A 16,816-nucleotide genomic window follows, 5' to 3' on the forward strand; every position below is an offset into this window, starting at 1 on the left:
TATACGCAGAATTTGTTAATAGGGTTACAACCCCCTTATAAAGGAAAATACCATTTTTTTTTTCCTGCAGTTTCCTACATACAAGGTAGAGGGCACAAACATGCATATCAGGTAATAACGCAAGACTCCTGAAAGGAATTATTCTTAGTTTTTTAGTTATTTTAGCATTTGTTGCACCTCTGTTCTAAATCACTAGGCAGATTAGGAATAAAATTGTGACTGGTCCCTGTCTCTGCCAGCTGTCTATGTAATTTAGTTATTGTGAGCCAACCATGTCCGAATGTATGTCTGCCTATTGCTGCAGAACTAAGATTTGCTTGCTATGGCATGTTCATACAACCAACTCTTCCATCCAAAAAGTCAGTTGTGGAATCTGTGGCAGAAATCTAGGTCATGCTTTCGTATTTGTGCCAAGAGTTTGAACTTCTAATGCCATAGTTTGAACAAAGTTTAGTCCAATTGAATGGTGCTAATCTGCATCAAGACTACCCGAATTTATAATCCCTGTATCACATATTTTTATTTTTGGAATACAGATTTCAAACATTGAAAAATAAAATTGTGCTGTAGTTCATTGTGAACGATGGAACAGATTTTCATTGAAAACAGTAGGATACAGATTTCGTAGTTTTCACACAGCCGCAAGGGCTGGGTTCACACAACGTTTTTGCAAAAACTGGATAAAAAAGGATGCATTTTTGTGCATCAGTTTTGATCAGTTTTTCCATTGACTTCCATTAAAAAAAAAAAAGTATCAAAACGCTTTTTTTTGTTTTTTGTTAACACAAAAATGTGGTCGACCACATTTTTGTGTACATTAAAAAAGCTGTGTTTTGATCTTAGGCAACTATCGGCCAGTGTGGCTGAAATCACCCTGTGTATGAGAGCCTTCGATCAGCCAACTAGCAAGCATTCATCAGCTGATCGTGTTTTGACCTGTTGAAAAAATCATCACTTGGTGGCTGCACGTTTCCTGATGCATGGGGGATGTATGGTTGACAAGTCATGGCGGTGAAGGGCCACGTGAGCGATCTAGTGATCATTCATGCAGCTTTCCTTGTGTGATGCTTAAAGCGACTCTGTACCCACAATCTGACCCCCCCAAACCACTTGTACCTTCGGATAGCTGTTTTTAATCCAAGATCTGTCCTGGGGTCCGTTCGTCAGGTGATGTAGTTATTGTCCTAAACAACTTTTAAACTTGCAGCCCCGTGCCCAACATCCGGGCTTAGAGTATCTGTGCCTTAACTTTGCACCACCCCTCTGTCCCTCCTCCCCACCCTCTTCATCATTAGGAATGCCACTGGAACATTTTCTCCTGTCTGAACATTGCACAGGTGCCGTAACAATCCAGCCCATGTGCCGGGCTGACACAGGTGGGGAATAGGAGACAATCTTCCTGGAGCATTCCTAATGATGAGTAGGGCGGGGAGGAGGTACAGAGAGGTTGTGCCAGCCTAATGCATACACAATCTAAGCCCTGACTTTTGGGCACGGGCTGCCAGTTTAAAAGTTGTTTTTAGGACAATAGCTGCATCACCTGCCGAACGGTCCCCAGGACAGATCCTTGATTAAAAGCAGCCATCCGAAGGTACAAGTGGTTTTGGGGGGTCAGATAGTGGGTACAGAGTCGCTTTAAAGCGAATGTACCAGCAGGTGCATTGTTTAAGATTTTTACACCAATTTTATGTTTTTCCCGGCCTGAATTGCTGCCCTCCGTCTGCCCTTTACTCTGTGACACGGCTCCACTAGAATCGCTGGAGCTTCATCATAGAGGGGAGGGGTTTCATCACACTGGAGGTCGGCGGGCCCACCTGCAGTGTTTCAGGACAGTTTCTGGGAATAGACCAGCGCCATGGTTCAAAAAAATGGACCGCGGCACTGGCATCCCTTGATGTAAAAATCTTAAAGCAATGTACCTGCTTGCACATTTGCTTTAAAGGATACCTGTCACCCCCCGTGCCGGGGTGACAGGCTCCCGATCCCCGTATACTTACCTAATCATGCCGCGTCCTGCTTCCTAATGCGGTCGGGTCACAGAGATTTCAGCTCCCGAAGCCCGGCGCGCGAGCTCACAGGAGAGTCCGATGCCCATAGAGAATGATGGAGCATCGGACTCCCCATTCATTCTCTTTGAGCGTCGGACTCTGCTGTGTGCGCGCGCGCCGGGCTTCGGGAGCTGTAATCTCCGTGACCCGACCGCATCAGGAAGCGGGACCCGGCGCGATTAGGTGAGTATCGGGGGATCTAGCAGAGGGTCAGGAGCCTGTCACCCTGGCACGGGGGGTGACAGGTCCTCTTTAATCCTTGCAATAGGTTATGTAAAAGAGCGACGATCTATGAAATGGACGCTTTAAAACAAGTATTGGGTCATCTAAAAGGGCCATTAAGAGAGAATTGCATTACAGCTCCATTCAGTTGAATAGGGTCGGCTCCAGTTTCCTGCACAGCTGGACAGCCAGGAGCGCTGCTGTGAAGCCACCACAAAGGGTCTGCACAAATTTGTATTTTATTTAAAGTTTCTTATATAGCACCGAAGTGGAGCCAACAAAGTTAAAATGAAAGCAATTGTCAAGCAGATATCTAGAGTTTGCTGAGACATCTGCCTGTCCTCAGATGCCCCCTGTGGATCAGCAGGGGCTCAGATGGTTTTTGTCTTTACAAGGAGGTCTATCTTAAAGTCTTCCTGATCAGGATCACATGGTTTCCTCATACACAGCCAGATTTTTTTCCACCCGATTGAAATTGGATATGGCCAGAAACTTTTTGAGGTTCATTGAGTACAGTACATAGCATGGTAAGAATCCCTTTTGACAGTTACTTTATGTTGGAAAAGGCGAAACGCAGGAGTGAGACGCTAATGCCTCTCAGTTTATTTCTTGCTGTCCCTTTGTGGAAGTCAAATGCATAGCTAAATATACGGATCACCCTAAAATTTCCCAGGAAATTGGCAGAATTATTATCGATTCACAGAGCACGGCCAAACATCACTGCATGAATTAGCAAGCAGCTGTTTCTAATTTGACTCTAGAACGGTACACAGAGGAACTTGCTTTAGTGCGCGATCCTTTCATTTATAATGAATTTTAATCACCGCTACAGGTGAGAAAAATGTAGAAACAAGCTTGTATCTTGTGCAAGAAACAAAGGCAAGCCAGATGCTAACAGATTTACAGCCTGTGATAAAAGGAATGTTTTGGTACAGTTTACATGTAATTAGGCTGCAGCTGTTTGCGCTCCCCAGCCCGTGAAAAAGAAGCAGCGTATAGGATCTCGCTGCCTGTTTTCCAAAGGGAGTCAAGAAAAACAGTGATCCAACCCTAGAACCATTTATAGCGTATTCCTGAGGTTGACATAAAACTTTTCTTTCCCTGCCGCTCATAAGCTGCTCAACGGAACTGCGATTCCTATTTCTGGACAGCGGGGGGAAAAACCTGATTAGTTACTGTCTCTCTTTTACAGACACTTTGGCCTGACAAAGTGTCGTTTTTAAAAGGTTGTGGAAGATTATAAAAAAAATAAAATATCTTCTTTTTTCCAGCAACAGCCCCACCTATGTCCACTGGCTATGTGAGGTATTGCAGCTTGGTGAATTGGACTGAGCGGCAATACTTTACACATCTAAAGGGCATGAGAGGTATTGTCTCTGAAATCAAGCAGCCATGTTTTTAGATCTGATATAATCCCCTAGACAGCTGTATACTCCCACGATTTATAGGAAATATGCCATTATTCCCTGTGTCTATGCTAAGAAATGACTCCTCTTTCCTTCTATTGATTTGCTCAGTGCTTGTCCTTTAGTATATGTATTGTACTTTCTTGGCTTGGGTTATATAATGGTACCGATCCAGATTTTAAGGTTGAAATCACAGTGTGTATTTTCTTACATTAGCCTCCACTTCATGCTCCGTCAATGTGTGTGTGTGGGACCCATCTGGCCTGACTGAGCCCAGCTCTGTCTTTTCATGTATCTCATCCAGCAGACACCCGGGATCTCTCTGTGCAGCTGACTTCTTCCTGTTTTTCACACTCTGGGGAATCTCATGCTCTCTCTTTGGGGTTGGATGTCCTTGAAAGCTTGCGTATGCAGTTAAAACAGCATTTAAAATGTACTGAAAAAAATGTAAATTTGCTTTTTCATTCGAAAAAGTCAAAAGATTAAAACCTACTTTTCAAGCTGGAAGTGTTATGGTGTAACATAAATGTTTTCTGGTTTCCCTTAAAATATATGTTTGTTTGCCAAGTGAGATCTATATAATTTAGGCTTTTGATGAAGATACAGTACAGAGCAGTTAGTGTTTTTATAAGGTTCTGTTGTACTGTGATTTACATAGGGGGGGAGGGGGTCTGGGCATATGAGGGATAGTGCCTTAAACACTGGCTGTACTGTAATTTTCAGTCTCTATGGAAAATGTTGGATCCCACAAAAATATAACTTTATTTAGTATTCATGTATTTTTTAAAAAAAATCAATGACAGCCACCTTCAAGAGAGTCTGATGGACCCCCACTATAAATCCAATGGACCTGTCATGTGATAGATGTGGCACTACGCTCTGGTTTTCAACATAGTGCAAAAAACTGTTTATTTGTGTCCATGTAGTCAAACCAATGACAAAAGATCTTTTTGGACACAAAGTGTAATAATTTATAACTGTAACTACAGTTTTAAGTCCTTCTCACCGATAGGAAAAACGCTATGGGGTGCACCTGTATATAGTGGGCACTATTTCATAATCCGTTATATTCCCAGGATATTTGGATCCAGTTTCACATACAGAAGATAAACACTATAATAACTGGCAACCTAATCCACATAGTATTCCAGTGCAGCCATTAAACAGTCTGTCCTCCATCAAATTTCATGTTTTCATATGCAATTTATAGTTTTTAAAGAATTCACAGTAGTCAAGTGGTATAGCTTGAGGGCTAACATTACAAAAATTGTTTCATATATATATATATATTCTTTTCTTTTTTGTGCTTTGTCTTTATGCTTTGTCTTTGTGAAATTATTTGTTAACTGTACAAAGATGTAGATTGGTAGAAGCCCTAGGTTCTGCTAAAGAGCTGTGGCCTTATTTCACAGATGCACTGGGAATTGTTTTTAATCTCCTTTCTGCTTTCCCATTACAGATGGTGATGACGACCCACAATTCTCCTGGGTGGCTTCATCTCCCTCCAGCAAAGACGTTGCATCACCCACTCAGATGATAGGGGATGGGTGTGATCTCGGCATAGGAGAGGAGGAAGGGGGATCTGGGTTGCCGTATCCCTGCCAGTTTTGTGACAAGTCTTTCAGTCGCCTGAGCTACCTGAAAAGGCACGAACAGATCCACAGCGACAAACTTCCCTTCAAATGCACGTACTGCAGTCGTCTATTTAAGCACAAGAGAAGTAGGGATCGCCACATTAAACTCCACACAGGGGATAAAAAGTATCACTGCCACGAATGTGAGGCAGCATTCTCTCGCAGCGACCACCTCAAAATTCATCTGAAAACCCACAGCTCTAGCAAGCCCTTCAAGTGTACCGTGTGCAAGCGTGGATTTTCCTCCACCAGCTCTTTGCAGAGTCACATGCAGGCTCATAAGAAAAACAAGGAACATTTGGCCAAGACGGACAAAGATATGAAAAAAGACGACTTTATGTGCGATTATTGTGAGGAAACTTTCAGCCAGACTGAGGAACTGGAGAAACATGTGATGACGCGACATCCTCAGCTCTCAGAGAAAGCTGACCTGCAGTGTATTCATTGCCCTGAAGTATTTGCGGATGAAACCTGTTTGCTCACCCACATTGACCAAGTCCATGCCAACAAAAAACACAAGTGCCCCATGTGCCCAGAGCAGTTTTCCTCCGTTGAAGAAGTCTACTGTCACTTAGATAGTCACAGACAGCCTGACTCAAGCAATCATAGCATCAGTCCAGACCCAGTCCTGGGCAGTGTGGCTTCAATGAGTAGCGCCACACCTGACTCTAGTGCATCAGTCGAACGGGGTTCCACTCCTGACTCTACGCTCAAGCCATTAAGAGTGCATAAGAAAACGTTATCGATGGATAGAGAGGATGGTCAAACTTGGCCCAAAGTTTCCTACAGTTGCCCTTACTGCACAAAGAGAGATTTCAACAGTTTGGCAGTCTTGGAAATCCACTTAAAAACTATTCATGTGGACAAACCTCAGCAAAGTCACACTTGTCAAATCTGTTTGGATTCCTTGCCCACCCTTTATAACCTTAATGAACATGTAAGAAAAGTGCATAAAAACCATGCCTACCCTATGGTGCAGTTCAGCAACATAACTGCCTTCCATTGTAACTATTGTCCTGAGATGTTTGCGGACATTAACAGCCTTCAGGAACACATCCGTATCACTCACTGTGGCCCCAATGCTACTCCACAGGAAGGCAACAATGCCTTCTTCTGTAACCAGTGTTCTATGGGATTTCTTACTGAGTCTTCACTAACTGAACATATTCAGCAAACCCACTGTAATGTGGGGAGTTCAAAGCTTGAGTCTCCTGTTATCCAGCCAACCCAGTCCTTCATGGAAGTATATTCGTGCCCCTATTGCACAAATTCCCCCATATTTGGATCTATATTGAAACTCACGAAGCATATTAAAGAAAACCACAAAAATATTCCACTGGCAAATAATAAGAAGTCAAAATCAGAACAGAGTCCAGTTTCTTCAGATGTTGAAGTTTCATCCCCAAAAAGGCAGCGGTTGTGTCCAAGCCTTAACTCTGTATCCAATGGAGAGTATCCCTGTAACCAGTGTGACTTAAAATTTTCCAATTTTGACACATTTCAGACTCATTTAAAGTCACACTTAGAGTTGCTGTTAAGAAAGCAGTCCTGCCCTCAATGCAAAGAGGACTTTGATTCTCAGGATTCCCTCCTGCAGCACCTCACCGTACACTACATGACCACATCCACACATTATGTGTGCGAGAGCTGTGACAAGCAGTTCTCCTCTGTGGATGATCTGCAAAAGCACTTATTGGACATGCATACTTTTGTATTATATCATTGTACACTTTGCCAAGAAGTCTTTGATTCTAAGGTTTCCATCCAAGTGCATCTGGCGGTAAAACACAGCAATGAGAAAAAAATGTATCGCTGTACAGCATGTAACTGGGACTTTAGAAAAGAAGTAGACCTTCAGCTTCATGTCAAGCATAGCCATTTGGGCAATCCAGCAAAATCACACAAGTGCATCTTCTGTGGAGAAACCTTTAGCACAGAAGTGGAACTTCAGTGTCATATAACAACTCACAGTAAGAAGTACAATTGTAAGTTCTGCAGCAAGGCTTTCCATGCAATTATTCTCCTAGAAAAGCATCTGCGTGAAAAGCATTGTGTGTTTGACACCAATAGCCAAAATGGCACCGCCAATGGAATGGTGCCAACAAGCAAAAAGTCTGAGACTGCTGAAGTCCCGAGTGTGTTGATGAAGAATCCAGAGGTGTCAAACAGCCATGAAGCCAGTGAAGATGATGTAGATGCTTCTGAACCAATGTATGGCTGTGACATCTGTGGGGCAGCGTACACGATGGAAGTGCTTCTCCAGAATCATCGTTTACGAGATCATAACATAAGACCGGGGGAAGATGATGGCTCTAGGAAGAAAGCAGAGTTTATTAAGGGCAGCCACAAGTGCAATATCTGCTCAAGAACTTTCTTCTCTGAGAATGGCCTTCGAGAACACATGCAGACACACAGGGGTCCTGCAAAACACTACATGTGCCCCATTTGTGGGGAGCGTTTCCCATCTCTTTTAACACTAACTGAGCATAAAGTCACTCACAGCAAAAGCTTGGACACAGGGACCTGCAGGATCTGTAAAATGCCTCTTCAGAGTGAGGAAGAGTTTATTGAACACTGTCAGATGCACCCAGACCTTAGAAATTCCCTAACTGGATTTCGCTGTGTGGTCTGTATGCAGACTGTCACATCTACACTCGAACTTAAAATTCACGGAACATTCCATATGCAAAAGCTGACGGGAAGCTCTGCTGCCTCCTCCCCTAATGGACAAACATTGCAGAAAATGTATAAATGTGCCCTGTGCTTAAAAGAATTCCGAAACAAGCAGGACCTTGTAAAGTTAGATGTTAATGGCTTGCCATATGGACTGTGTGCTAGCTGCTTAAACAGAACCACCAATGGACAACCTTCCAACCCAACCTCGCAAGAGGTCTGTGAGCGGCTATGTGCCAGTCTACGATGCCCTGAGTGCAGTGTCAAGTTTGAGAGTGCAGAGGATCTGGAGAGTCATATCCAGATTGACCATAGAGACTTGGCACATGATGCTAGTGGCCAAAGGAAAGTGGCACAAACATCTCCACTCCCCAGAGTAAGTTCATATTCTAAACTGCTTTGTGTGTTTTACAGTATTGGGTGATCCACCCTGTGGTTTTCCTTGGCTGTTTGTTGAATAGGATGTAGCATTCATGGTCTGATGTTTTGACTCTTCACTTATTTAGATGGTAAGTAGCATTTAAAGGAGCAAATGTTTTAAAGAGACCTTATGCAACCTTTGCGCTCATATTGTTGGTTGTAAAAATAACAGCAAAACGTGTATACCCTTAAAGCCTGTCCTGAGTTAACTCTTACCTACACTAATGTATTGTAACAAACTCCAGGTGTATGAGCCATCTAGTTAGAATGTAGAAGAGGAAAAAAAATAATCTTGGCTTCCAGAAGACTCTGTTAACTGGATGAAAACCCTAAAGAACTCAGTTTTATGAACAGTAATGGCTCAGGATTAGTGATGAGTAGTGTTGAGCGGACTTGCCAAACAGTTTGGGTTTGGCAACATTCTTTGAACCCTCTGCATTTGGCTCATAGCTGCTGGAGAAGTTTGATGCCTATGGCTGTATTCATGCTTTCCAGGACTCCCTAGGGTGGCATCTAACTTCTCCAGCCACTCAGCAATTGACTCCCTTGTGCTTGTGTCTGTCTTACGGACACAAGTCCTGACCCAGTGCCGGGTCTAGAGAACCAAGCTAAAAGCAATATAACCAAGATACCGTCAGTCTGAGTCACTAGACTTGTGGTCAGGTTGGGACTGGCATCCATAATATGCAAACAAACTTGTGTCCTTTAATTACATAGGTTTGAAAGCAGAACAGAAGCAGGAGACAGAACTAGTATTCTCAGTCTACTCAGTTCATTATACTAAGGTTATGTGAGTCTAGCAAAAATCTACATGGTTGACCACTTGTATCACTGGATTTCCTGTGTGTTCTGATGAGAGGGAAATGTATTCCTTTTTATTGTGTATAGGCGGGGCCTGCCTCCACATTAGAATGCTAGTAGTCAATGTAATAAAATAATTAAAATCAATTCGCATGCCCTGGCTGTGATCTCTGCTACTGCATGCATAGAAATGTGATGTTATCAAATCTAATATGTACCAATAATTCAATATTAATAAATAGAGTTGGAAGAACTAGAAGCCAAGAACAAACGATCATTCATATCATTAGGTTTGCATTTTAATGCGTTAGGGAAAAAAAACCAAATTGCTAAATTGTTGAAAAGGCTTTGTTCAGGCTCATACATGCCCTTTATTCCTATTTATATTCCCATATTTATACATGGAATTTAAGCATCTTGTAATTTATAAAATTATTATATCCTGATTATTATTTTTTTAATAGGATGGTCCTCCTTTCTCACACTGCCTGTGACGGCCATGAACTATTACTGTTTAGCAGTATGCCTTAGTTCTTATGCACTGTTGTCCAGAGCCATGATAAGGCACCCATAGGCGTAACGTGTTACTGTCGTTTTAATTTTCAAAATCTAAATCAACAGTAGATGTGATATAAAGCATGTTTGCAATATACATTCATATTATTATTAATAATAATAATAATAATAATAATATTATATATATATATTTATTTTATTTTATTTTTTGCTATCTTGCTGTAAAACAAAGCTGAAATCACCAGAAATCCAGGTCCAGTCTCCTGAAGGCAGATTTTTGACTTGTGCTGGTTGTAAAAAACAGACAAAACATAGGAATTTTTGGCCAGTACAGATCTTCCCTTTGTGAGTGCTCAGATGACCTGGGATCAGGGGCGGTCTTGGCATTTCTGGCACCCCAAGCGAAGTTATGTCTGGGCCCCCCCCCCTCGACACACGTTCCAAAACAATAGACAGCTTTGTGTTCCTCCCAGTAGTATATACCCCTTGTGCGCTACCGCCAGTAATATATACTCCTTGTGTGCTGCCCCCAATAGTATATACCCCTTGTGTCCTGCCCCCAGTAGTATATACCCCTTGTTTGCTTCCCCCAGTAGTATATAGACCCCCGTGTGTTCCCCCAGTTATATATAGCACCCCTCGTGTGCTCCCCCAGAAGTATATAGACCTCCTGTGTGCTGCCCCAGCTTTATATAGACCCCCTGTGTGCTGCCCCCAGTTCTATATACCCCCTGTGTGCTCCCCCACTAGTATATAGGCCCCCTGTGTTCTCCCTCAGGGGTATTTAGCCCCCCTGTGTGCTCCCCCACTTGGATATAGACCTCCTGTGTGCTCCCCCACTTTGATATAGACCCCTGTGTGCTCCTCCAGTAGTATATAAACCCCCTGTGTGGTTCCCCCAGTAGTATATAGACCCCCTGTGTGCCCCACCAGTATTATACAGACCCCTTGTGTGCTGCCCCAGTAGTATACAGACCCCTGTGTGCTCCCCCAGTTATATATAGACCCCCTGTGTGCTCCCCCAGTTTTATATAGACCTCCTGTGTGCTGCCCCAGTTTTATATAGACCCCCTGTGTGCTGCCCCCAGTTGTATATACCCCCTGTGTGCTCCCCCACTAGTATATAGGCCCCCTGTGTGCTCCCTCAGGGGTATTTAGCCCCCCTGTGTGCTCCCCCACTTGGATATAGACCTCCTGTGTGCTCCCCCACTTGGATATAGACCCCTGTGTGCTCCTCCAGTAGTATATAAACCCCGTGTGGTTCCCCCAGTAGTATATAGACCCCCTGTGTGCCCCACCAGTATTATATAGACCCCTTGTGTGCTGCCCCAGTAGTATACAGACCCCTGTGTGCTCCCCCAGTTATATATAGACCCCCTGTGTGCCCCACCAGTAGTATATAGACCCCTGTGTGCTCCCCCAGTAGTATATAGCCCCCCTGTGTGCTCTCCAAGTTGTATATAGACCCCATTCTGCTGCCCCAAGTAGTATATAGACCCCCTGTGTGCTGCCCCAAGTAGTATATAGACCCCTCTGTGAAACCCCAGTAGTCTATAGCCCCCCTGTGTGCTCCCCCCATTTTTATATAGACCCCCGATGTGCTCTCCTCCAGTTCAACAGACCCCTGTGTGCTCCCCCTCCCATATAGGATATAACACAATAAAACAAACACTTATACTCACCTGGGTCCGGGAGTCTCCTCTTCTCTTCACTCTTGTGGCCACAGGAAGGGTTTTCCCTGTGATCACAAGAGGCCGCACTCCCCTTGTCCTGGCGCCGATGCTCCAGTGATGTCACTAGAGCACCGACACCACAAGGACAAAGCTGCCACTTGTAGCCACAGGGAAAACCCTTCCTGCGGCCACAAGAGTGACTGACAGGAAGGGGGCCAAAGTCTCCCGCCCTGTCAGTGCTGCTGCATGTAACTATGAGCGCTCATTACGAGTGCTCATAGTTACAGTTCAGATGGCAGCAGCGAGCGGGGCAGCGGCCCTGTCCAGCGGTCTTGAGCACAAGAGTGGGGCGTGGGGGCCCCCCTGGATGTTGGGGGCTCCAAGCGATCGCTTGGGGTGCTTGGTGCCAGCCACTGCCTGGGATACACAGGACTTCCTGTTTTCTCTTTTTTTTTCTCAAAGAGTCAGAAAACAAGAAGTGCTGTGTTTTCCATGATAACTAAAAAAAAATACAAATCTATGTATATTGCAAACTTGCTTTATATCACACCTACTGTTGATTTAGATTTTGAAAGTTATAACGACAGGTACACTTTAAATATGGGCAGTGGATTTCATACGTATCTCATAGGAAAAAAATCATGGCATGTTTCATGGAGTGCCATTGCCTCTAGGGAACAATATCTTCGCCCTACAACATTCAGCTTCCTGCTGACTAGTGTGCCGTGTGCATGAAGCCTAATGTATTTTTCATGCAATCCTGCAAAATTCTTTCATAAATTAGAGTAGTAATTCAGTTAAATACATGAAGTCGGTACCGAGTTTGCGCCTACTACCACTTTACAACAAATGGTTGGGATGCCTACACCTTTAATTTGTTGAACCGTTTCAGTAGTAAGATTTCATTTAATATGAACTGGGTGCCATAGATGACTTTTAGCTTTAGGTTCTGTAGTATAAAGTCAACATTTTCATGGCTTATGATGTGTAGATGCATACATAAGCCACTGGAGGACAAGCTATAAAAATGCATTTTATAGAATATTTAAGGGCCATCTGTCAGCTCTAGATCATGCTCAGAGCTCATCTGCCTAGGAGGATGTGCTTAGCCGTAGCATGCATGCCTTCTTCCTTCCCCCACCCCTCTTTACCTGCTTGGTTGAATAAACAGGATTTGGTGTCCAGCACTGAGCCTCCTTGTACATGAATTGGTCAAGGCAAAGGTGTGGTGGGGGCATGATGAGGAGTTTGTCCTGTAGTTCAGTACAGCTTCCTTGACACCTGAGCACAGAGTGTTATCCAGATCTGTCTGATTCCCTTTTAATAGGATAAAACTCTAAAATTTTTAATCCCCACAAGGCTGTTCTAGCACTGAACAATGTTTACTGTTTAATTTAAATGGGTTTGGGTGACAATAAATAGTGCTACACCACATGGTAATAAGTATGTAATTGTTGAAAGTACTTGCTAGCTCCATGTCAGGTTTCCCCAATTTCAGGGATCTATATGATTAACTTGCTAATGGCTCCATTAGTGCTACAAGTCTATACACTAACATAGATGGTTATGTAGGAAAAAAGGGACACCGTGGTGTGCCAACTGACTCATTTGGTGGCAAGATTATTTTGGGAATGCAATTAAGTTATGTTCACATCTGCACTGGTGGCTCTGTTAGGAGCCTTCATTGCACAGTGTGATTTATTTTATTTTTTTCCTACAGCACCATTTTTCCTGTCCCAAAGACACACTTTAGTGGTTCTCAGTGGACCCCATTACTTATCAGTTGGGCCCATTGAGCACCACTGGTCTCTGATGGATCTGGCACAACAATGTGGCTTCTGTTATAAACTGATGCTCCAATTCAAATGTGAACAGAGCCCTAATGACTTAATTTCAACCTTATGATGCCATTTTCACCTGTTTTTGCATGATCTTTCAGCTGTTCTTGTTTTTCTATACTTAATAGAAGAAGACTTATCAATGCATCAAATGCCAGATGACCTTTGAGAATGAAAGAGAAATCCAGATTCATGTTGCCAACCACATGATCGGTAAGGTTTTCTTTTTTCCTTTCATTACTCCTCTCATCCCTAGTTAGTACTATTCCATTTTTCTTCCCAGCAGTACTATATGATGCATTTTTGAGAAAAGGACTTTTGCACAAATACACCTCTATTTAGCCATGCAAAAAGCACCTGTTGCTTGTCGACAATTTAAAAGCAATTATACTTCAATTTTGTGTGTCATGGCATTTGAGTGGATGTAACTGCCTGTACTTTGCAGACAAAACGTAGTGACCTCCTCAACACAGATTTGTCAGAACAAAACCATTTAATGTGCATGTATATGTTTGTATATACATTTAGGCTGGGTTCACACTACGTATATTTCAGTCAGTATTGTGGTCCTCATATTGCAACCAAAACCAGGAGTGGATTAAAAACACAGAAAGGCTCTGTTCACACAATGTTGAAATTGAGTGGATGGCCGCCATATAATGGCAAATATTTGCTGTTATTTTAAAACAACGGCTGTTATATTGAAATAATGGCAGTTATTTACTGTTATATGCACTCCACTCAATTTCAGCATTGTGTGAACAGAGCCTTTCTGAGTTTTTAATCCACTCCTGGTTGGATAAAGCCCTAAGGCTATATGGAAATCATGGATATAGTCATTGGCTGTATCCATGTTTTCCAGACAACCTTAGAGCTTTATCCAAGTTCAGCAGCCACCGCTAATCAAATGCCGATCATTTGGATCGACTCGAATCCGAACCCGGTTCGCTCATCTCTACCTGTTATGTCTCCATCAATACTTTGGATCTAGCATGCGATCTAGAATCTAGTAGACTTTCCATTTGCACCACATTTGTAGAAACACAAAATTAAAAGGTCAGTATAGCACAAACATAACATATGTACAATACTCAGATGAACCAGTACTAAGATGGTTAACATGTCATCTAAATTTCTTGTATTGGGTAGAAGTTGAATTTGCTGTCCCTTCTTAGTCTTCTATCCAGATATTTTGTAATGACTCTGTGGCAGTGCAGGGGTCTCTCATCTCGGTGCCTGTTTAAGTGGTGTTATCAAGTCTTTTCCAGCGCCAGGCTGGCAGCGCCCAGGGTTTGTTCCCCTGCAGAATGTGGCGGAGCAATTCTGCAATTGCTCTTCTTGTAGCAGCCGGCAGATAGCAACAAGGGCTTTTGGGACCTTAAAAAAGGGAAGCCAAATTATATTGATAATAAAGTTGAGACCATTTGTGAAAAGGGCTGCCACCTCAAGGGTCTTTGCAGGAGAAGAAAACACTGCATTTGCATTTTCCATTTCCATATATTGACTGCAAAAAAAATGGCCTTTACTCAATTAAGACTTACAGCTTTTGGGAGGCATATAACAATTTTATAAAATATTTACAAGACCATTTGCATTCTCCTTGTAAAACGTATTTATTATCATGATTATTGGTGAAGACCGTTGATAGAAGACGTGACAAAAATAAATTAAAATGATTTTTTACTAGTTATAACTTTGTAGCACCGCTGAGCTTACTGAAGAGCTGACACACAGCATTCAAGCTAGATGCAAAGTCTTCTTTGCACAACAGTTTAAGTTATTTTGCTACCAGTTTGTTTGACCCTCCCAGTGCTGGCAATGACTATCTGTCTAAAAAAAAAAGCCATTAATGGCACCACATTTCAGCTGAAGCTTCGATACATGGATCTGACAAATTTTGTAGATTAACATACCGCTATGCCATCCTGCCCTGTCGGAGAAGGAAATTCTACAGTATCTGAGCATCCAATCTTATCCATTGCAGGTCAAACCTCATTCATTTGAATTGCCATGACCATCGGTTCAGCCCATGGATAATAGGTGCCATTTCTAGAACGAAGCCGACATGCTTTACTAATCTACTGCCTTTTTAATTGTCTGTTACATGTTCATCAAATCTTTCTTCCCATTTTTTGCCATAAACCACCTTACTGTTGATAAGAGAACCTCGAGAACATTCTGGTCTTCCGAACTCTTGACATTTTGATTATTGGTGGCGGGAGAAGTTGGATACAACACTAAGGCTGCCTAGAAAACATGTTTTTAGTAATCCTTAGGGTGGCATCCAACTTCTTCAGCCACCAAAACTCGTGTCACATGGTTAGGTTCAGAAGGACCCGAGCATGCTCAAGTGCCACTCATCTCTACTCCTCCTTACTATAAGACATTTAAAGGCTTTGTCAAGTATATAGACAACCTTTGCGAGTAAGGAAGTAGGGGCCTTTTAAGAGCAACTTCCATTGCACCATGTCCTGTCCTGTGAATACATAACATTCTACTAAAAGGGAAAAGAGATGTTGCACACCCAGCAATAACACCTTGTCACCAGGGCTTGCATGAACTTAGTTACACAACCTTATTGAAGTATTTTGGTGAGAGTTGCTGGAAGCAGTTTTTTGGCTTTGGATCACTGTGATCTGCGAGGAGCCTGCTCAGTAGAAACCAACTCAACAATCAAAAGTTGCCTTAGTGATTTATATTCCAGTGCTTTTAAAAAAATAAATAAAATCTGTCAATGTAGTAATCTGTATAGAAAAGTTTATAGGTTATAGTCCTCCTTCTCCAGGAGTTTTATATCTCCTGTATTTTACCATAGTTTCCCCAATGGTGCATTTTATTTCCAGCAATAGCCCCTTTAACTGGAATACAAGTACATATAGTGAGGCCAGTAGTGCATTTTCACTTAAGACCTGTAGCCTTTATTACCCAGTGTAAATAGGAGCACATAGGAACAATGCAGTTGTATTTCCTGGGTAATTTTCAGTTGTATATTATGTTAATTTCAGCCAGATTATTGCCCCCCTGCCAGGTTTACTAGAGACTCACTGTGATATGAATAATTTCTATCAATTCTGGCTCTCCCCCCCACCCACCGTTCTTATTTAAAAGATTTGGCACCTTTCTTTCTTAAGATTTCTGTGATAGCCGTGTTCTGGAATCTTGAGAACAAATGAAACCTTACAGCCAAAGTAACTCACGGTGCGAATTAATGTAAAATAGCAAGAATAATTACAAGGAAAGCAGCCCTCACAGATGTTTTTCTCCCATCTAATGTAATAACTGTTTACCAAACTGTTTATTTTCTGCTGCTGATTAGGAATGAAATATTGTTGCTTGCTTCCATGCAGATTTTCCCATATTTCCTCTTGTTAATATGCCTTATATGCTTTTATATAAGAGTATAAATTATGTCAGCCGTGCTAGATGTGCTAGCTCTGCATAATATACACCATGTATGTGTATGGTGTATGTACATGGTACTACTTGTGTGTTTTGTTTTGTACTCCGGTGTATATGACAGATTACTATATTTGTTAAGTCTAATTATTTGTATGTATGTCGTTTTATAGACATGTCACAAGCAAG

General features: G+C 42.5%; 1 protein-coding gene across 3 annotated transcripts in view; it reads left to right on the forward strand.

Moving 5' to 3' along the window:
* The window catches only part of ZNF423 (zinc finger protein 423), a 198,357-nt gene that overhangs the window by 91,239 nt on the left and 90,302 nt on the right, over positions 1-16,816 (forward strand). For all 3 annotated transcript variants that reach the window (XM_069965945.1, XM_069965948.1, XM_069965947.1), the window contains exons 4-5: positions 5,136-8,359; positions 13,360-13,444. In XM_069965945.1, the coding sequence (XP_069822046.1) occupies positions 5,136-8,359; positions 13,360-13,444 (3,309 nt within the window). The remainder of the gene's footprint in view (positions 1-5,135; positions 8,360-13,359; positions 13,445-16,816) is intronic.

The sequence above is a fragment of the Dendropsophus ebraccatus genome, chromosome 4 (assembly GCF_027789765.1).
Source record: "Dendropsophus ebraccatus isolate aDenEbr1 chromosome 4, aDenEbr1.pat, whole genome shotgun sequence".
NCBI classification, from domain to species: Eukaryota; Metazoa; Chordata; class Amphibia; order Anura; family Hylidae; genus Dendropsophus; species Dendropsophus ebraccatus.